We start from the raw sequence: 22,648 nt of genomic DNA, 5'->3' as shown, positions 1-22,648 counted from the left end.
GTGCTCCTAACTCCTCCGATGGACGGGAAGATAAGCAGGGTCAATAGGCTGGCCTTCCTGTATACACATTTCAAAGTAAGGCATCTCATAATTAATATGTTCAAAATGACCCCTTCATTTCCTCCCTGAAACTTTTTCTATGCCCCCCCACCAAGTCTCTTCCATCTCAATAAATAGCACCACCACTCTCTTCTGGCCAAGAAACCCAGAATTATGTTTATGTTCCCCTTTTCCCCCATAATCCAATCTGTCAGTAAGTCCTATAGACTGAGATCCAAAATTATATCAAGCCTGTCTTCTTTCCATATCACATCTGTCTTACAGCACCAGCCTCCTATTACTCTCTCTTTCCCCCTTGTCGCTTCCCCTGAATCCTCTACGGCTGTAAGAGTCATCTTCTCAAAACATAAATTAGACCATGTCACTCCTTTGCTTTAATATGATTAGGGGGAGAGGGTTCGCTTTGCCTTAGAACAAATTCTAAATCACTGTGCGGGGTTATAAGGTTCTGCACCATCGGGCTCCAGTCTAGCTCTCCAGCATCACCTCGTGTGGCACTCTGCTTTGTTAAGCAAAGTTGATGCTCTTCCGGTCACTTGAACACACAGAACTCAGTGCCTTTGCACGTGCTTTCTCCCCAGCTTGGAACATTTCTCTATCCCTTCTTCCTGTGGCGGCTTCATCTCAGCCTAAGTCTAAGCTCAAATATTACCCTTTAGAAGCCATGCCTGACAGCTGCATCTCTTTCTCAGATTTAATGATAACCTCCCTAATACTTCAAACATTGTATAAGTATTTTATTTGTCTACTATTTTATCATCTGAGCCTATCAGAACCTCAGGTCAAAGATCACAACTGTTATGGTCATCATTATTTTCCCAGAATCCAGTAGATGCCTGAAATATAGTGGGTGCTCCCAAAATGCTTGTTGCATAATTTCCACAAATAAATGAATAGAGAACCTCTTTATAGCAAATAAGTTTTGCCAGAGAAACTCTGACCCTCCTCCTACATTATATTCTGATTCTCTCTGGATTGGCCTAAGTTCTAGCAAATATAGAATCATACCAATTACAACAATGTACTAGACCACTGAATACCACCTTCTATTTCACCCAGCCACCCAGAGCAAACTTAAAAAGAAAGGATGGGAATATTAGAGTTATGTAATATACACCACACATAAATATTTGACTTGAGATATGGTATTTTAATCACCTATAAAAGATCTGCTTAGTTTTAAAAGGTGACTATCATTGATTTTGCGAGTAAAAACAGAATCATGCTAAGCCTCTAGAAACGTGACTAGCAAGGATTCATATTTACCAGAAGATTTAGCCATTTAAGAAAATTTTCCTCTAAATTAAAGCCAATAAAATAGTATATCCATAGGAAATATAATTTTGGAATGAACCTAAAGAATAGTAACTGATAACACTTACTTTATACTTTTCTATTTAAAAGGTGTATCTTCTCTCATGGACACAGTACAGGTATGTGCTAAAAGCAGGGCTCTGCTATGGAAAGACCTTGATGACTTGAACCATTCTAAACTGCTCATTGAAAAAGAGAAAGGGGCGCCTGGGTGGCTCAGTTGGTTAAGCGACTGCCTTCGGCTCAGGTCATGATCCTGGAGTCCCAGAATCGAGTCCCGCATCGGGCTCCCTGCTCGGCAGGGAGTCTGCTTCTCCCTCTGACCCTCCCCCCTCTCATGCTCTCTCTCTCTCATTCTCTCTCTCAAATAAATAAATAAAATCTTTAAAAAAAAAAAAAAGAAAAAGAGAAAGGCTTACAAATGTTTAGCCATAGTAACTAACAGCCCTTCCCAGGACCTGTATTCTAGCAGATCTTACGCTCTCTCGCAGATTAGAAATATTTGTCTCAGTGCCTGACATGACTTCACCATCTTATTATAACTCCCTAAGGCACTGGTATCTTTCCTTTGGTTCTCATGTCACTAGCAATTAATTTTATTGCCAAGAATGCTTGCTTTTTTCTCTAGGCTGAATATGTCTGTATAATTTTTAATGCTTGTCCTCAAACCTCGTTTTCCGACTTACTGCACTTATTTCTATTTTTCCAGGCTTTGCTCTCAATTCCAGCTAATTGTCAATAATGGCTTTGCCTTAAACCCTGAGTTACTGGTCACTTTCACGCAAAAATCTGTGCTCCTTCTAAATAGAGCGAAGAGCTTCCCGTCTGCTTGTGTCTCAGTAGTCAGTCATCAAATACGGAATAAAAATCTGAAAGCCTTGTCCTTAACTGACATTTCATATAAAGAACTGACTGGGCAGCTTCTCCTATTATGTCAAGATGCTATTTATATCTTTCAATAGCGTATGAATTAAGGATCTTGGCGAAAGAAAAACTGGGCACCAAAAGACATAATCAAAGACAGAGGCAACAAATGTCTGGCTTTGGACCAGATACGTTACAATGGCCAACACAGATATCGTATCTGACGCCTCAGTTTTAATGCCAAACCAGGAGACGGCACTCTCTCCAGCCACGCGCCCAAGTCACACGGGAAGTCAAACAAGGAAGCAGCAAACCAATTTTCACAATGGAGAAAAAACTAGGGCTCCTCCTACTCAGTGTATCGAGCCAGATGGATGATCACATCTCCCAATTCTTTCTTATGCCCATCAAAAAAAAGGTCTTGGATCTGATGCTGAGGGCTTGAAACTTAAACACATAAACAAGAATCTAATAAAAATTTATAGAATGACATTTTAATGGGGACTGAGTATACTTTCTGCGAGTAAGAGCTTTCTACTTCTTTCTCTACCTGGCATTCCGTCTCTTATCACATGAGGCACAAAATCGGGGTAATTAAAAATACTTAAGGTAGTGGTGCTGACTTTAAAATTACACTGATTGATAGAAATTATCGATTACTCATTAAATTTTAAAGATGTACAATTGTTGATATAAGATACTGACAACTTTTTTTTTTTTTTCCTGGAAAGAATTCTTTAAGGATAACATGAGCTCCGAACTTGTGGTTACTGGGAATCTGAGAATCTCTTCAGTCTTCAGCGTATTTCACTGAAAGTTTCAAAAGAATTTTCACAGCAGTTGGTTTCATGTGTTTAAAAATGCGAAAGCTTTACTAAAAATTTTTCTTGGTGCCACAGGGATTTAAATTAATGCTAGGATAAGAGAATGTTCTAAAGGAATGTCGAGGTCCACTGGCAATTGTTTCAAAGAGCTTTTCTTAGAATATGATGTAATTGATCCTTATATAAAAAGGGAGCATCTTTTTCCCATTTATCTATTCATTCACTTTAATATTTGTTAAATATTTACCCTGTTTTCAACCCCGGGGAGGCGCTGTGGTACAAAGATTAACGACACTTTTTTTGATTTGAAGGAGTTCCTTCTCTACTAATAGAGGTCTTCACATTAGCAAATAACCAGAATACAACATTCTTGTAGATAAGGGTAGGGACAGACACACAAAGAAGGGCGTGGCTAACTTTGTCATCACGATGTCGGGAGCAGCTCTGGAGAGGAAATGCCACTTGAGTCAGGTGTCAAAGAGTGATGAAGTTCATGAGGGTTGAGGGCAGGACACAACAGCAACAGTGGTGTGAGACCAGCTTTCGAATCACAAGAAAGAGCTAGAAAAGTTCCTTGGAAAGAAGACTAAAAAGGGACAGAAGCACTTTGCTGTTAGAATACTTTATAGGAAAATTAAAGGGCTTTAAAGGCTGAGACAAAATCAGAGAATATGTTCAATTAGGAGCAGGATAAAAGAATGCACGCTTCTGTCTTCTGCTAAAATTCTGGAGCACTAGATCTGGAATTGGACTTCAAAGAGGCAATTATCAAATGGGGATGTTTTTTCCAGGTCTGTGGTATTTTTGTATTGAGTTCCCCTTAGGAAGATAGGAAGGGTGAAACAAAAAGAAATGGAAGATGGTTCTGCTGAATCCGCAGGTGATTGCTACACGGCTCTTTAGCTGAAGCCAAGGATAACAAGAGCACATTTCCCAACTCAGGGTTTGACCCTGTAAATCATAACTTATAAATTGTAACCATATAGTAGATCACTGGCCCCAGAGTACCTCCATGGATGGCCTTTGATATACTATTTTCATGTTCTTTACCAATATTCCAAAAACTGTATTTCATTACTAAATGCTCATTTTAAGAATTACACTATGATAGACTCTGTAATCTAAAATTTTAAGAACCGCATAACATTTTAAGAACTGCCATTACTAAAAAGCGCTTTCTATGTTTATTGGGCACTGAGAATAATTTCCAGATTGCTCTTTGAGTATATGGTGACATGAACATGGCTGTAAGTTTTTGCTTCCATTGAGCCATATATCCTAAGTGGATTATTACATCCTGCAGGACTCCCAACTACTTTTTCACAGATTTTTCCAAAGCCTTTTCTCACTTTACAACTTCACACACATTATGGAAGTATACCTGTGTCATCAGGACTCACTTATTAAGTGTGGTTTTTTTAATTTTTATTTTTTTAAGATTTTATTTATTTATTTGAGAGAGAGAGAATGAGAGAGAGCACATGAGAGGGGGGAGGGTCAGAGGGAGAAGCAGACTCCCCGCCGAGCGGGGAGCCCGATGCGGGACTCGATCCCGGGACTCTGGGATCATGACCTGAGCTGAAGGCAGTCGCCCAACCGAGTGAGCCACCCAGGCACCCTTAAGTGTGGTTTTTTTTAAAGTTTCTTTGTAATTTAATTGATAAAACAAAAAATGGTACTGTAAGGTTGATTTGATTTGTGTTTATTCAAACTTTAGAAAGACTAAATATTTTTCCACGTGTATTTTTTAAAAAGAATTACAGTATGATATCAGAAAAGAATCCTATAAATTTGAGTACACGGTGGCCTTTAAAGAATTCTAAAATAAAAATTCACACTATATAAGAGACATAACTTTTTGCCTATGGACAAATCCTCTCCTATTTCATTCTCACCATTAAATATTTTTAAAACCTTGGTTGGGAGAACCCAGAAAACACTGAGTTAACTCCCTGCTTTGCCTATCCTGAATAAGGATGGAAGTTACTGCTTGCAGAAACAATCCTGGGATTCAGACTGGCTTCTAGTTGCCTGGTTATGAAATTTGAGGAAGGTCAATTACCTATTTCTGTGACCGTTTCCTCATCTGCCAAAAAGGAACAGTAATGTTTTTGCTTGTTTTTACTAAGCTGATAGGAATGCTATGAAGGCAAAACTGCATAAGTAATCATAAATCTTATATAAGGTTTAAGATCTAATTGAAAGAATCCTAAAATATAAGAATCTCTCTCCGTGTGTGTGTGTAACATGTGCTCTATCAACCAACGCTTATTAAATCCAAACACAGTAGCACTCCCTGAAGTAAAGCCCTGTCATTGCCTATTCTTCTTCAGTCCTGCCATTTGGTAACAGCCCCAAGCTAAAAAGTGGTAACCTGTCCTAAGCACCATCCCGTTAGTGATGGGTGGTCCAAATCCATCACTACATCATAACAAGATTTCTGTGGCTAGCTAGTTTTTTATGATAGTATAATTAAATCTGAAACAAGGGCTTTCCGCTCTTTGCTTTCCTAAATCTCTTCTTGACTCTTGAAAGTAAAAGTTATATTTAGTTTTTTAGGTTATTCAAGGATTATGCTTGCTCCAGTAATTTCCTTAGTCACTGTCCTAAAAGCACTTTTTTTTTTTAAAGATTTCATCTATCCATTTGAGAGAGAGAAAGAGAGAGAGAGAGAGAGCACGAGCACACAAGCAGGGGGAACAGCAGGCTCTCCACTGAGCACGGAGCCTGATGTAGGGCTCAATCCCCAGGACCCTGGGATCGTGACCTGAGCCGAAGGCAGACGCTCAACTCACTAAGCCACTCAGGCGTCCCTCTAAAAGCACTCTTGAGGACTTGAAGAAGGTGAATTTAAAGGATTGGAAAGAGATTTGGAGTAGACAGTTCTTAATTTTAGGCCATGGTGCCTGGCTTCCCAGATGTGAAATACTGGAAGCATTTCATGTATTTCATGGAGACGGTTTATGGATATGCTTATTATCTTTGTATAAAAGAGATGATAATAAATCACTATGGCTGACTTCGGTAGCCAAACCCACTGGTCCAAGAAGTGTGTCATCACCTATGTGGGAAGAGTAAGTTACCCTTGACAGAGGTCTGGATGTATTTGGAGAAGTCACCTGGCTTTTCTGAGACCTGGATCCCTCCAACTAAAAAACATGAATAATGCTTGTTCATAGGATTCAAGTACCTTCCATAATTCCTAAGACATACATGTATCTTTGAGGAGTGTCAAAACATATCATATATGTGTCTTCATAAACATGTATTCTGTTACATAAAATTTGTATTATTAAATGTGAAGATTTTGAAAATAAAGGTTCATATTACAGTCTATACAAAAAGGTTTTTTTCTAGAATGTATTTTTAAAAAATTATTGACTGTAAGAGCAAGATATATATAATTGGATCAAAAAATCAAAACTCTTAGTTTAACATTATTTTTATAGAAAGGAAGGATAGCTTTATTTTTTCTCTTACCACAAATATTGCCAATATTTTTTTATTTCTGTGTGGCAAAATACCTCATAATTCCCAAAGACATAATTTCATTCAAGATACTCTTCAAATAGTATTGCATTTCTCATTCAAATGTTAGAGTATTTTACAAGACAGTGCAAAAATCCTAAAAAACAATTTTGAAATACATACATGAATTTTTATTTTTTAATCTTGCAGGTTTCTTGGGTTTATTCTGCCAGAGGGAAGTTTTCTAATACCAGGTGAATTAAGATAGATTCTGTTCCATAGATAGTTGGCCAGAATCTGCCCGAGCCTCCTAAGTAATGCCATGTCGGTGGCTAGAAGAAAGTTAAAGAACAGTATCTCTGGAATGTTTCCCTTTCACGTGAAACTCCAGCTCTAAAAAAGCTCCTGAAGATGATGTATTTCCTATTTCCATAAACACAACCCTTAGACGCTCAGCCATATTTTCAGCAAATCCAAAAATAAACCCAGTTTCTTCAACTAGCCATTGCTCATTTAATATTTTGAAACACGATACAGCATAATGTTTTCTAAAGTTGAAGTACAAATCACAATTTTAAAGCACATGCTACCAATCTCTCCAGCTAAGGAAAGAAATGGGCAGAATAACAGAGTGGCACCGTGTCAGATTGAAAAAGCAAAATATTTAAAAAGTAAAAGCTATAATATCTTAGAATTGTAACTATTTGATTTCAAACTTTTTTGGGTAATTTTAAAGAAAATCATACTTTTGCTACTGGGGTATATTCAGTCATTCTAAGTGACAAACCTGGTGCCTCAAGCCAATACTTTAGTCTACAAATTTGGATCTACTATGCAGATTTGAATTATTTCAGAGTTCCACTCTAAAGTTTACTGACAGTAGACTTTCCCATTTGAGCATCATGATTCAATAAGCACATTATTCTTTATCAATTGGCTTCCTTCTTAGAAATTGGTTTCATACAAAGATTCCTTTTATCAATACATAAAATATTAAACTATGATTTGGTTACTATAAAATAAAGGCATCAAATTTATTAAACATCCAGCATTTAGGGAAAATCAAATAGCTGAACCGAAATTAACATCCTTTTTTGCCTCTCCTGCACGCACCCAGCAGATGCCATTTTTCAGAGCTGTGATCACGTTATGTCCAATGATATTTTAAACAAGTGCTATTTAATGCTTCACAAAATATGGAGGGTAAGCATGTCATCCTTTTGAGGTAGATGACATAATAGTGTACTTTTTAAAAAAAGCATCATAAGAAAACAGGTGACTGGATCTGAATCACTTCTTTTCTCCTTCCTTCATTTCTTATCCCCAAATCCCCCCACTTCCTGTGTCCTGTTCACACAACACATGTACTTCCTGAGATTCTTTTGCTTCTCCTGAGAGCATGAGAGAACAGAGACATCTTTATGATGAATCTAGAAGTGGCCAGTTTTTCTCTCTACCTACAGGATTAGGAAGAGAGCTGAAGACAGAGTGAGCAGCACTCAGGGCTTTGGGGGACAGTGACAATAACATTGCTTGGGAGACTCAGAGCACAGTATTCTTCAGACTTCACCGAGGAAAATTTTATTTTATTATTATTTTTTAAAGATTTTATTTATTTGACAGAGAAAGAGAGAGGGAGAAAGCAAGCACAAGCAAGCAGGGGAGAGCAGGCTACTCACTGAGAAAGGAGCCTGATGTGGGGCTTGATCCCAGGACCCTGAGATCATGACCTGAGCCAAACACAGCCGCTTAACGAACTAAGCCACCCAGGCACCCCCACTGAGGAAAATTTTAGCTAGACTAAGTCACAAAATTCCCCAAACTAAGAAAATCATTAGACATACTGAGATTGGTAAGATAAAACACACATTTGCCTAGCACTGATTTCCTGGTGAATGCAATCATTCATCAGCATTAGTCCACACAGCACCCAAGTACAAATTAGCAAAAGGCACCCCCTTTGGGCAGACACATGTGGGTAGGTGCATGGCTTGAGAGTGGAGCTGGGCTGGATTCCAACATCCTCTTGCCACCTCAAGCAGGCAGCATCATGCAGAACATATTCTGAACAACTGGACATGGGGATCCTATTTACATAGGTCTTTCTTTTTAGCACATTACAAATCCTAAGACAAAAATAATGTAACCGGAACATTTATCTATACTCATTGCAGAGTAGTACTGTGTCAGATTGAGAATGTAAGATTATCTATTGGCAAATGACAAATTCACTCAGTATAAATTCAGGTGAGCTGAAAAGGATACCTGATACAGATTCTTTGTAGTGAAGTCATCAAAGAACAACCAATAAAAGTCACTCTCCTTGTTTATACTAATGAGAGAGTGAATACTTACCACCATCTTCAACTGTAAAATGGAACATATCACTTGTGGCATTGGCCCCGTCTTTTAAAACGTAGCATATTTTCATGTCGTCAATGTCAGCTAGAAAATAACCCAAGAACAAGATGATTCATTACTAAGGCGAGATTGGTGACTCACTACTTATGGTAAATTCAATTGGCCCTTACTTCTCTGTAACCATGTTTAGGTTTCCTAATTCCAAGGGAAGCAGTGCTATATCTGATTTCTTCTATCTCTAAGCCCCTGATTTCAGCTGTCCCACAGAAATCTGATCCCTTACCCAGACAGAGTGCAAGAGTGAGGCTATAATAATAGCAAGGTGCTGTCCCTCCCAGTGGTATTTGCATGTTCACGCACTAAAAAAGTGACTGTCTAAATATGGAATGTCAGACTTCATGACAGGTGGAAAGGGAGATATTCTGAGGCATGAAAGATTTCCTGGCACTACCAAAATCACACTCTTTCCCTCCCTGGAGGGCAGCCCTTGGAGGAAAGAACTTCCCTGCCCTCCTCTGGCTAACTTTTCTTACCTCTTGCAATATATAACAGGCTGTTTTTAAGCTCTCCAGAGTTTGAAAGAAAAAAATAATAAAAGGCATTTTAAATCCCAAAGACTGAAATAACAGTCGTCTGACCTCAGAAAGCAAATAGAACAGAAAACATCTAATAAAAACTGAAACCTTTATTCATAGTGAAAAGTTATCCTGCCTCAGAAATGCTCTTTTGCTTTCTGTCCTAGCTCTCAAATATACCGGCATAGTTTGTTTTCAGTGATTGACTAACATACAACTTCAAAAATTTATTCACCCATTTTACTAGTTCCTCTCCTAAATGACGCAGCACAGACAACATAATAAACCAAGTATCATCCCGTTCTGTGATGCTCGCGGAATACGCCGTTATTGACCTGGGCCGGGAAGTAAGCAGTTATTTCCAAGGCTACTTAAAATCAAGATCACAGCTAAGAGTAGCTTCCACAGTGGCATGTAATGTTCATGTGTCTCAGGGGGACTCTATAGTTTTTCCATCTTCTAAGAGGTCTACCAAGTTTGTGCTATGAAGTCTACAAGCATCATATGTAAGAAAATGACTTTATGAAAGAATAAGCTCAAGTGATGTAAGGTACTGGAATCAACACCCCATGAATTTCTGTGACCCCATTTGACAGATGTGAAACGTACAAGCTCCCTTGGCTCATACAGTTCTGAAAGGTGACTTGCTTATAACCCGACATCTGAGGAGGGGAAAATCTGATTTAATAGTTAAGGGTAGTTTCTTGTAAAAGGGGTACTAGGAGATGAAGCAAATTCAAGACATTTTATTCCCTCTTAGCATTTTTTTTCTAACTCTGCTCTAATTTCCCCAATTTCTGCCTAGTTTTGTGTCTTTCTGTGTGGCTACCTTTCCTAGAAGGCGGAAAACTTCTGGGATTGGTTTTGTTTTTTTTTTTTTTTTTGTCTTAACTTCCCAGAGTCCTTTGCTTAGGGTCTAATATTCAGTAACGGCTCAAATGTTTCTTAACTTAAAATGAAAGAGCCCAGAGGTCTGGTGGACCACGCTCGGACTGCTACCTCCGCATGTGTGATGTTTCGACAGAGGTAAGGAGCGAAGCCCCTGCAAGCTCTTTACCTGTCTACTCCTACGACTCTGACCCCTTACAACCTTTTAATTCATCAGGAAGGAATGAAGTGAACTGTACCCTGAGCACACATCCTTAGCTTAAGGACAAAGTCCTCTGGTCATGTGGAAAGAGCTTTTTCCAAACTTCCCCATTCGCTCTTTAACTCTGTAAGAAAATCTAAAGGCTCTAGTATGAGAAAAGGAAAAATTCATTAGTACACCCAAGCTCTGCATAAATCACCACTTCAGAAGTGACTTTTTTATAACTTTTTTAAAGAAGTGAACATGAATGCAATTAAGACATGCAGGTGTCAAATTTTCTGTCCATGTTAGGGCATGCAATATTGATTAGTTGGAACAAATCAAAACCCTTTTCATTTTCTTTATAACTCAGTTAATAATTCATGGTTCAAAAAAGGGACTAAAAAAGGTCTAAAAAAATCTCAAGTAAGTAAAGACCTTGATCATAGTGCTGTTATTCTATAGGAAACTCTAAAACTATCAAAAACATCATAAATTATATATAAACACTCACTTCTTAAGACACACTAGTATTAGGAAGATCAAAACCTAGTAGCAAAAAAAATGTTATTTCCTTTCAGTAAACAACTAACAATTAACTGGATTTTCTTCTTTTTTTTTAAATTTTATTTTATTATGTTATGTTAATCACCCTACATTACATCATTAGTTTTTGATGCAGTGTTCCATGATTCATTGTTTGCGTATAACACCCAGTGCCCCATTCAATACATGCCCTTTTTAATACTCATCACCAGGCTAACCCATTCCCCCCATCCCCTCCCCTCTAGAACCCTCTGTTTCTCAGAGTCCATAGTCTCTCATGGTTCATCTCCCCCTCCGATTCCCCCTCTTTATTTTTCCCTTTCTACTATCTTCTTCTTTTTTTTTTTTAACATATAATGTATTATTTGTTTCTGAGGTACAGGTCTGTGATTCAAGTCTTACACAATTCACGGCGCTCACCATAGCACATACCCTCCCCAATGTCTATCACCCAGCCACCCCATCCCTCCCACCACCCAACACTTCAGCAACCCTCAGTTTTTTTCCTGAGATTAAGAATTCCTCGTATCAGTGAGATCATATGATACATGTCTTTCTCTGATTGACTTATTTCGCTCAGCATAATACCCTCTAGTTCCATCCACATCGTTACAAATGGCAAGATTTCGGTTTTGTTTTGTTTTTTGATGGCTGCATAATATTCCATTGTATATATGTACTACATCTTCTTTATCCATTCATCTGTCAATGCACATCTTGCCTCTTTCCGTAGTTTGGCTATTGTGGACATTGCTGCTATAAACATTGGGGTGCACGTACCCCTTTGGATCCCTGCATTTGTATCTTTGGGGTAAATACCCAGTAGTGCAATTGCTGGGTCATAGCGTAGCTCTATTTTCAACTTTTTCTTCTAATTACTGATCATGCATCAGATTTATTTCAGTTCATGTATACAAGCATTCCATGATTTTGTATTTTCATTTTAATTCTAAGTTCACTGACATGCCTGGCAACCACACCTTGGTTCAAACTCTTTCGGGGAAGTTTCTATAAGTGATCTGTAATGTATCTCCCACAAGATATCACTGTGTACTTATTATAGAGAAAAAAGTCCAGGTCCTTGAGACAAGTGATGGAGACAGCAGGGGCACCCTGGCAAAGAGGCAACATTGAAATAATTTCTCTAATTTGTCTAATTCTACCTTGTTAAGTCTTCCTAATAATAAAATTGAATGAGGTTTAGAAATGAATGGATTTTCTTCTCCTAGGGACCAACCAGCAAATCGATTTAGGAATAACCTTCTTTGCCCACATATGCTAACTTGACTTAACCCAGTGCACTGAAAATCCATCAAAATATAGTTCAGCTTATCCCTTCGTGGTAACAGAAAAACAAAAACAAATACAAAGTTAGCGACGTCCTCACTCAAGCTACTGCTTTCATTTCTCTTTGAAGAGAGCAACACAGTAGCTGTGTAATGGAGCCTCTCCATTTTTACTCACCCATCTCGTCTCCAGAAATAACCACCCTGAGCCAAGCTGCAGCCTCAACTTGCTTAAATGAGTGCTCTGTGATGAACTACCAGTAGTTTTCCCAAGCAGTGTTTGGGTTCTTATTGGAATGTGCTCATTTCTCTTATAATCTTAAAAATGTATTTACACGTGTTATAATAAACTGACTACATTTACAAATGACCATAAAGACTAATCATGGTGAGTCCTTATCAGTGAGAGAGAGAAAGAGAGAGAGAAAGAGAGACAGCCTCTCTCTGAAATAGCATAATTTAGGGTTCAATATTTAAGATGTAATATTCCAACATTTTCAGCTGTTGGACCTGGTCCATAGAATTTAAATTAAATAGTCTGCCTGTCTTCTTCCACAAATTCCTTTTAAAAAAAAATCTTTAAAGTCAGATTACTTTTTCAGGTCAGAGGACCAATTTGAAGTCACATTTTCTATCCTGTAATATATTCCTTTCATCCTCTTCACTTTCCATGAAAATAAACCAGTCTAAGATTGCATGGCATCTCTATCCTCAGAAAGCCTTCACACAAAAGTTTCCTGCTGGTCTGGCATGACACTTGGCACTCTGAGGTTTTCCTGTCCCTGCAGGCCCTAGAATATATTCAGGCTTTCAGCCAAGAATCAGGAGGTTGGAGTGCAGGGCTATTTGCCAGCATCTAAAACAGAGAAGCAGTTCACTTTAACACTATACTTTGCGACATCCGTTTATTAAAGCATTTGTTAGAGCCCAACACTGTTGCGGGAAGAGAACACCCCCACTGGGATGCTCCGAGGGTAAACTTCATCTCCACTCACAGAGCCCACATAGGAGAGATCTAGTTTCCATCCTGACATGGTGAGATTTTCATGAAAGCCACCCGAAGCCCTCTCTAGTGAAGGTCGCACGTTCTAGAGAACAGAGCCCTGCCTCCCAAGCCAGCATACTGAATGGACTTCTCCCTTCAGTCACTGAGTAACTCTGCAGAGGTCACCTGCCCTTCCTGTCTCAGATTGTGTCCACACACAAAGAAAATTTAGGTTAGAAAAATGCTTTAGCTTCAAGAATGCAGATGCTGGAGGTGTTTGCCTAAGTCATAAAATATTAGAGAAGAATTATACACCTACAAAGTAGGTCTAAACACATTTTTTTCAGTTACAAAGTTTCTAAGAACTGTAACAGGATTAGAACATTGCTCTCACAATTAATCAAAGTAATACAGATTTGAAGGCTCTATTTCAATGGAAGGTGAAAATAACAGCAAGAAGAATACAAAGAATGTAGAAAGCACAGCTTTCTCTAAGGTGCCCACATGTTTCATGAGCAACCTGCAGCGTACCCAACAGGCCACTCGGAGGACGGGAATGGCAAAGAAAGCAGAATTAAAAAGACTGCTTCAGTCTTAATTCACCCAAGTCTAGCTCCTGCCTTGGCAGCATACCTTGCTGCTGTCGAAAGACACTCGTACTCCTCCTTATGGCCGGGCGCTGCAGTGTGACATAGAGCAAGAGGCGAGCTCTTCTCCCAGAAAAGTGAGTCTCTGTATTGCCCCCCTATCTCTCTGTTTCCCTTTCCTTTTCTTCCCTTAGATTCAATTTTGATCCCCTACTTACAAAGTTTTCGGGGATAGCCATACCCTCAGAAAATAAGACCTGCATTTTCCATTGGGTATAAGGAAAGAAAAGTGTGCCATACCTTGTGTAAACTGAGTCACACTGTAGTTGCCTCTGTCCAGGTTGAGGAGATATCCGTGTTGAGGGGCCTCTGTCACAATAAACCTGAGAGAAAAATGTAGGCTGTCTCTGTCCTCCACTTTCAATATTTTGCTTGTGATCATGAAGCCCAAGTGACCAGTAGCCAGAGTGCGAAGTGTGGAGGCCCCTTTGTTCACGGCAATTTGGGGGACACTATCGTCAACAGCTAAGACCTGGATTTTCATCACTTGGGGTCTCCTTGTTTCAAATATTGTATCAGGGAAAACATAGAACTCTGTATGGGAACCATCAGTCACCGTGAAGGAGAAGCTGTCTTCACTCGACTCAGTGCCATCGTGTCTGTAGCTGATTAAGTTTTCATTCAAGTCTTGCTTGGTAAAAACCGTGGCAGGTCTGGTATTGTTGAATAGGAGTTGACCATGAACAGGCACCTGGGTGACAATGAACTTCAGAAGTTTGTCAGGAGTATCTCTGTCTTCGGCAGTGAGTTCAAAGGGAGTGATCAGCTTGTTTTCACCCTCACTGACAACCAGGTTATGGATGGTGACCACTGGCTTTTTGTTATCCACATCACTAATGGAGATACGGAATGTCCGGAAGACAGGGTTACGTCCATCGGTGACTTGAAACTCAAAGCTGTCCATCTTGACTTCATCATCAGCTGTGTGGATGTAGTAGATTTTGTTGCCAGCCAGCTGGAGCTGAGTGAAAGATGTGATGGATGCTCCAAGTTGATCTGTGCACTCTAAGTGACCTCTCATGGGAGCCCTGGTGATGGTAAAAACTAAGTTTTCATCAGGACTGTTCAAGTCACTGGTGCTTAGTAAGTCTGTTGTGAGGGTGACTTTGCCACCTTCTTTCAAGGATACTCCCTTGCTTATCACATCTGGGAAGACAATGTCAATGCTCCCAATGGAAACATAAAAGTAGCGATCTATGAGGGCATTTATTCCATCAGTCACATCAAATTTAATTAGGTCCCGAATGCCCTCTTGTCCAAAATGGACATACTGGATTAAGTTTCTGTCCACTTCATCCTGGGTGAAATTCATGCCCAGTGTGATATTTTCAAAGGCACCTGTAGGTTTTTGTCTCTGCAATAAGCCATGTCCTGGCCCATAACGAATAACATAAACCAAAGATTTGTCTTCAGAGTCCAAATCAGTTGCCATTAATATTTTGTTGTTGATAATTTTGGTTTCCCCAATTTCTATTTCTAGTCCATTATTGATGGTCATTCTGGGGGTCTCATCATCAACTGGGATAACTATAATGAGGACCATCCTTTCCACTGAGTGCTTACCATCCGTTAGTCTTATCACAAAACTGTCTTCCTGAGTCTCAGAGTCATCATGCTCATAAATAATGCTTGAACTCTCTATGATCTGGTCCAAGGTGAAGCTTTCAACCAAAACTGTGCCATTTATCAGCTGGTTCATGATGTGACCGTGAGTAGGAAATTGGGTAATAGTGAAAGTTAGATCATCCGGGGGAATGTCAGCATCAGCAGCATTGAGGATGGGCGTATCGATCACCAGACTCATGCCTTCCATCACCATAAATTCTCTCATAAATATTTCCGGCTGTTCATCATTGGTGGGAATGATGACAATGGGGAAAAAATGTCTCTCTGAAAAGTTAATGCCATCAGAGCAACGAAATATAAATCTGTCTTCCACAGGTTCGACCCCTTTATGGACACTCTGGACATAGTTAATATGACTCTGCCTGAGGTCTTTCAGGGTAAAGGCACTTACTGCAATTCCTGCTCTTGATTTCTCAGAGCCTGGAGCTGGCGAAATGTTTTCAACATAACCGGAGGTAGGCTGAATAACTATGGTGCACAAGATGTCATCAGTTAGTGAATCAGTATCTTCAGCACTTATATGTGTTGAGGTTATAACACTTTTATCACCTTCCACGACTATAAACCGTTCACCCACAGAAATTTCTGGAGCCTGGTTATCAACAGGGAGGATGGTCACCCACACGGTAACTCCTTGGATAGTACTGCCACCTATTACCCATTCTTGAGACATATCTGACAGACTCAGGTTAAATGAGTCCCCTCTGGGCAACAAGCCTATCTCACCACTAGTGTGGGCATAGACGACAGAGCCCTCTAAGATGTCCCTTTGGGTAAACTGCTCTGCTGGAACTCCGTTGACCAGGATTTCTCCATATAAGGGTGGATCTTCCAAGACGAAAGTCAACATCAAATCATCAGTGTCCTCATCAGTCCCCTTGATTACACTGGCAGTGATTTCAGTAGCTCCATTTTCTAGAACATCTAGATATGACCCCAGAGTGCCAGCAGGAAGGCTCAGCATGGGGACCTCATCATCCACTGGCCGGACATTTACTCTAAGAGTGATGGGCACCACGTGGTGTCTGTCGCTGACTTCCAAGGAGCAGCTATCAGTGAGAGACTCATCCCCGTTATGGACATAGGAAATCCGACCCTGTTTTATGTCTTCCAAGTGGAAGACCTCCCCTACATGCAGTATCCGTCCAGACACCCTCATGTGGCCATGTTTGGGCGCCTGTGTGAGAGTGAAAGAGATGTGGGCCATGTCAGTGTCTACATCAACCACATGCAACTCAGTCTCACTCAGGATGTGGTGGCCCTTCTCCTGAATGGTGAAACCAGTGTTGAGGATCTCGGGTGGCTGGTTGTCCACTGGCTGCAAGTAAAGGGTGAAGGTGCCCAGAGCCACATTCCCAGCTTGGTCCTCCACCTGGAACTGAAACTGGGCCACTCGGGCAGCCACTCCCAGTTCTTGCTCCGGGGGTCTGTAAGCAATTTTATGGTGGTTGATCTGGGCTTGGGTAAAATGGGCCACCACGACTGAGGGGTTATCAGTCAGGACCAGGGTGCCCAGCGGGGCTGGTGAGTGGTTTTCATCTGTATCCATGGGGGGCTGGGTCACCGTGTAACGCAGTTCTCGGTCATCTGTGTCCAGGTCAGTGTAGCGAAGCCACTTCCTCCTCAGCGGGGTGAGCTGGGATTCCTGCACCACCATCCGAAGGGGACAGCCGCTGCCCAGCTCTGGAGGGAGGCGATCCACAGGATGAATGCGTATCACAAACCTGTGTGGTCCCGACTGATTAGGGGGGTCATGGTTATCCTGGACTCGAAATATGAACTGGTCCATCACTGGCCCGGGACTATGGGGCCCCGAGTGCCTGTAGAACAGCCTCCCCTCGGTTATGTCCCACTGCCGCCACTCTGTCACCGTCTGCTCGTAGAATGCTCCCTGTCTCCTCCAAGGGCCCCTGCTCAGTTCCTCCTCCTCCTCACGGGGAGGATGAGTTTGGCGGAGAAGCAGATGCCCTACAGTTAAGGAGGGCGGCTCCAGCACAAAAAGCAGCAGAGAGTCATCTGAGTCAATGTCAGTTGCACTTAGAGCAAGCGGCAGGATGGGCGCCGTTTCACCTTCTGCCAGTGTCAGCCCCGTGTTAGCATTGAGGACTGGTGGTTGGTCATCCACAGACACTAAGGTGATGGGGAACAGGAACTGCACCTGGTGCCTGCGTCCTCCATCCACCATTCGAAGGACGAGGTTGTCACTCAGTGAGCCATCTTTGTCATCGTGATGGTAGACCACCTGGCCAGCCGCTAGCTCAGCCACTGTAAAGGTCCTAGGGGCAGCATTGCCATCGGTGGCCCCCAGAAGAACAAGGTGACCATGCCGGAGCCCAGCCACCACCTCCAGCTGCACTGCCTCCAGGTCATCCTCGTCGCTGATGACCAAGTTTTGTGGTCCGATGCCCGCAGGGCCTGTAAGGGGCCGAGCCTGGCCCTCGTAAAGAATGAGACCAGTGTTCCGGGTGACCACGGGAGCCAGTGTGTTCATGGGCTTCACCACTACCATAAAAGCAAAAGGGTCTGAGGCAGCTCCTTCCGGGTCCACTACCTCCAACTCCAGTTCAAAGAGACGCTCCTGGTCAGAGTCCTCAGACGGGGGCTGGTAGGCAATCTTCAAGAGCCGCAGGTCCCTCTGCGTGAAGGAGGAGAGGGGCAGACTACGATCATCAGTACTTACTAGGTAGCCCTGGCCAGGCTGGAAAGGAGAGGTGAGGTTGAAGATCAACAGGTCAGAAGGCGACTCAGCATCCTCGGCGGCCAGCATGTCTGGGGTCAGGGCCGTGAGTACAAACTGGTCCACCTCCATCATCATCATGGCCACAAAACTGGGCTTGGGTGCAGTGTTCTCAGCCCCTCCTCGGATTCTCACCAGCACCTGGAAGTGCTCACGTTTTAAAGCAGGCCTGCCCACAGGCGAACCTCGAGAGCGCAGCTCCACCACCATGGGCACCCAGTCCCTGTTTGGTGACCGACTGGGGGCCGTGTGGCGGTAGCGCACGCCTAGCTCCTGGAAAGCTTTGCAGTCCATCAGGATTGGCTCCTGGGCGCCCCCCTCGCTGGCTCCACCTGGAACCTGCGGGTAGTGAAGGAGTTCCCCGTAGCGAGGCAGCGCGCTCAAGCCGGACAGGATGCCCACGCGACACTCCTCGGTCTCGGGCTGGTAGGCGAACTCCAGGCTCCGCGCGTCCAGGGCATTGCTGGTCCCCAGCAGCTCCTCCACGACGAGGGGCAAGTTCCGAGTCACAACCTCCAGCTGGGTGAAAAGCACCTCCACCTCCAACACCAAGGGCAGCACTGCTGCCCCTCCCGGAGCGTCGTAGCGCAGCTGCAGCCGAATGCGATCCCGCGACGGGCTGCGCGCGCCCAGGTGCGAGTAACGCACCTCTCCCGGGCCGAAGTCGCACGGGAAGCGCTTGGGACTCAGGCGGCCAGGCCTCTGGGCCAGCGCGTCGTTGTCTAGCACGGTCACCGCGCAGCGGTCCCCCGGCTGCACCTGCAGCACCAGGTCGTGCAGAGGATCCAGCCAGACCTCGCGGCCGAAGGGCACCCGCAGCCCACGGTTCGCCAGCACTATGGCCTCCTCGGCGGGGACCCCTGCAGCCCCCGCGAGATCCGGGGACAGCAACGCCCGGCCAGGGGCAGCGGTTTGTGCCGGGACGCACCTTACCAGTGACAGGAGAAGCAGCAGCAGCAGCACGAGGCGGGGCGGCAGCGCAGGTATCGGCTGAAAACTGGGGGAGTGGGCCACCCCGCCGGCGCGGCAGGCCATCCCGGGGGTCCTGGCCGCGTGCATGATCCGGGTGTTAAGAGTTCGGACAGGTCAGCCTTAGAGAGCGCAGTCAGTCCCCCGGCAGGGAGCAAGAGACCCCTCCGGAAAGTGCCAGGAACCCCGTACTCTGTAGCCGCGGCTGGGCCAGGATGGAAAGTTGCGCGGGCCGGGCCGGGCTGGCGCTGCTGCGGAGGCTGAGCCCCCTGGCCGTCCCGCTCCGCCGCCGGCCTCACACGGGCTGGGAGAACCAAGTCCCTCCACTCCTGCTTCCCAGGTCCCGGACCTAGAGCTTTGAGGGAAACTCCTTCCCTAGCACCCCTTTACTCCAGTCCTCCCAGGAGGCCAATCGTTGGTCCCGGGAGGAGGCCCCGAGTCCAGGGTTGGGTAGTGATATCTGCCAATCAGCTCCTAGGGGCGGAGGCGGGGAAACCGTGCCGAGGGGAGGAGATACAAGGCGCTACAAGTTGTCCTGGAAGCGAGGGGGTACTGGCGGTCTCGGGGTGCCCACCTTTGCTCACGTTTCGCTCCGGGATGCCAGGGTTGGGGTTCCAGCAGAGGAGTCGGGACATGCAGCTGGGCTTGCATCAGTTCTTCAGCTGCCTGGGATCCAGGATTACCCATTTTAGCTCCCGTCCCCTTCAATTCGATGCGGTCTCGCGCGGGGGAGTGTGTGGTCATTGCTCACTGAAATTTGCAAACCGGAGAGGAAAGTTGTTCGCAATGTCGCTTGCGTTTGACTCGAAACCCAGAGCAGTTTGGGAAGAAAGACTGGGGCTTATTTGCAAAAGGACAGCTAGAATTAAAAGCCAATGCTAGAGCAGGTTGCTCACACACACACACCCCCCCACCCCACCCGGGGCCGCTGCTCTCTCCTCGTAAATTACAAGGGGGCACAGTCCTTGGTGGTGAGTTTTAAACAAGCTCCTCCTTTGCAACCAAAGTTCAGAGTAAGAGTAAAAGAGGTGGGTCGGGAGGGACGTTTGGAATGCGTGAGAAATGCAGTCGGTCCGATCGGAATGGCGAGACTAGCACCAAAAAATAAGATCTAGGGAATGTAGCCCCAGGCTCTCCCAAAGCAGCCGCTGTTTGGGTAGCTGTCGTTAGAAACGTTCCTGTTCTCTTTGCAGTAATTAGACCAAGTACAAACTAAACCTACTTGTCCACATCACATTTCTTTGCATGCCAAGAGAATTGATAAATATCCGGAGGGCCAACGAAAATAGGTTAGCTCCCATTTCGGTGAGCCGGTTTTTAAGTCAGAGTTTGAGCTCTTCCTGCCCCCTTGTGTTTGTGCGGTTTGAAAGTGTGCGGATTCCCCTTCTGCAAGGTTTCTTAACAGCACGCACCTCTTCGAAGAAAAAAGAAGAGCCTTCACAGTTAAAACCCAGCCATTTCCAGATTCGTTTCTTGAGCAGTCTCGTTTACTTATCCTGATCAAAATGTTTTCTTTTGGAGAATGTTGTTTTCTGTTCAGTAACACAAATCAGATTATTAGTGGGAATATAGAATTGGAATCATGGTCATCCTGCCCTTTTCCTGTTTAAAAATAGTTTAGATTTGGGAAAGAAAAGAGTGTAAGACACTGCTGTGACATTTTCAATTTCAGTGAAAATTTAAGATCTAAAACGCAGATGGAGGTACATTTCGGTAAGAAGTACTTGTCTTTATTAACCCTTCCAGGACGTTCCCCTGAGCTTCTCCAGTCCAGAATTTTGATCCCTGCCGGCACACTCACAGCTACTTTCCAGGTCACAACCCAGCCTCTATATGGAGTATTGCTGGGAAGTGTCAGATTCTGCTCCAGGAAGACCACTGAGCCATGTTTGTCCCTGGGAGTTAGAGATGGAAAATTCTGAAATCTTTCAAAAAAAAAAAAAAAAAAAAGCCAGACAGAGAGAGAGAGAGATTAATTTAAAGGAGCCACTCATACCAGCAAACAAATGACATGTAGTTAACTGAATATTAATTGAACTAATTCTTAATGCTTTGCACTTTGGGGAAGCTTTTAACTCCCACTTATGATTGATGAATACATTTCACAACTTAGTATAAAATGAGCATCCAGGAACCCAGAAGGGATGTGGCTGAAATTTTAAACATATGAGAAAACCCCCATCCAAGTCCACCGATTTCCAATTCACTTTGGTGTTATTATTTTATAGCTTCTTATAATGATTCATTATTGCAAACAGAATTCAAATTGTAGTGACAAGGGGAAATTTTACTCTTTCCCGTTCACAAATAGAACAAATGGAAAGATGCCAAATGAAATAGAACATCAGTTTCAGAATATGGGTCTTTATATATTATATTTCAAATTCTGGTCACATACTTTGAAAACTGTCAACTGGGAGCTGAGTGATTCTTATTCAGGCCTTGTGACCCTAGGTCCACTCTGACCAGAACCAGACCAACAGCCTGACCCCTTGATGCTTCCCAGTGGCTCCAGGCTTTTCCTTTCTTCCTTTTAAAGTCCAACTCTGTTTGACTTGCAAGCGATGATAAGATCAGCATTTGAAGTATGGTAGTATGCCCAAAGGGCAGAGTTCAGTATTTTGTTTCATGGTAAGAAGAATAGAGGTCCACAGTTATTTTTAAGTAGCCTAAGGAAATCAATAAACTATAGTCTTTTTTTGACTTTTTAATTTAGCCTGCCTTGAAGTGATGGAATGATTCTTACTCTTTTTTCTTTTTTTTTTTTGGAGGAGGGATAAGTGCCTTCATTATTTGTTGTTGTTTTTTTAATCACATAGGAAGTAACACATACTGTGATTTGCTTAAATATATTTTGCATTCATAGTTATTGATAAAATGGTGAAATATTAAATTCTCATCTGCAAGCATTATTTATGATGATAATCTCTCTTTAGGATAAATACCTCAGTGTTAAAAGATTTCTATACCTAAGTGGCAAGGAAATATTATTTTATGGCCAGTAGTCTTAATATCATAGGGATTAAATAAGCTGGCAAACTTGTAATTTTTTTAAATCTGAGCTTAATTATTCAGTGCTCCTTTTATTATCCTTCTAACAGTGTGCTTCCTCTGGGCAAAATACTTTTTTTAAATTCTTAAAGTTGCTTAGCATATGAAAAACATGCTAAAATGTCCCCTCAAATCAACTTAAAGCTGAAATTATTCATTGTTAAAACTCAAATGACCTCTGACCTAGGGTTAAGCACCAGAGAACCTATTTCCTAAAATAAAGAAGGTTATGTGATGAATTGAAGATACAAGCGAGATATTCAGGT

The 22,648-nt window shown here is 42.8% G+C and overlaps 1 protein-coding gene across 2 annotated transcripts in view; it reads right to left on the bottom strand.

Annotated features, from left to right (window-relative positions):
* LOC102736777 (FRAS1 related extracellular matrix 2) overlaps window positions 1-20,115 on the bottom strand; it is a 134,917-nt gene extending 114,802 nt beyond the window's left edge. The window contains exons 1-2 of one of the 2 annotated variants that reach the window (XM_081814856.1): window positions 14,240-20,115; window positions 8,886-8,975 (exon numbers count right to left, since the gene is read on the bottom strand). In XM_081814856.1, the coding sequence (XP_081670982.1) occupies window positions 8,886-8,975; window positions 14,240-19,421 (5,272 nt within the window). In that variant the 5' untranslated portion in view covers window positions 19,422-20,115. The remainder of the gene's footprint in view (window positions 1-8,885; window positions 8,976-14,239) is intronic. The other variant, XM_081814855.1, reaches the window with a different exon arrangement.
* Window positions 20,116-22,648: the final 2,533 nt, after the last annotated feature.

The sequence above is a fragment of the Leptonychotes weddellii genome, chromosome 3 (assembly GCF_054177405.1).
Source record: "Leptonychotes weddellii isolate Sample4059 chromosome 3, ASM5417740v2, whole genome shotgun sequence".
NCBI classification, from domain to species: Eukaryota; Metazoa; Chordata; class Mammalia; order Carnivora; family Phocidae; genus Leptonychotes; species Leptonychotes weddellii.
This window is presented reverse-complemented; position numbering and strand designations above follow the sequence as displayed.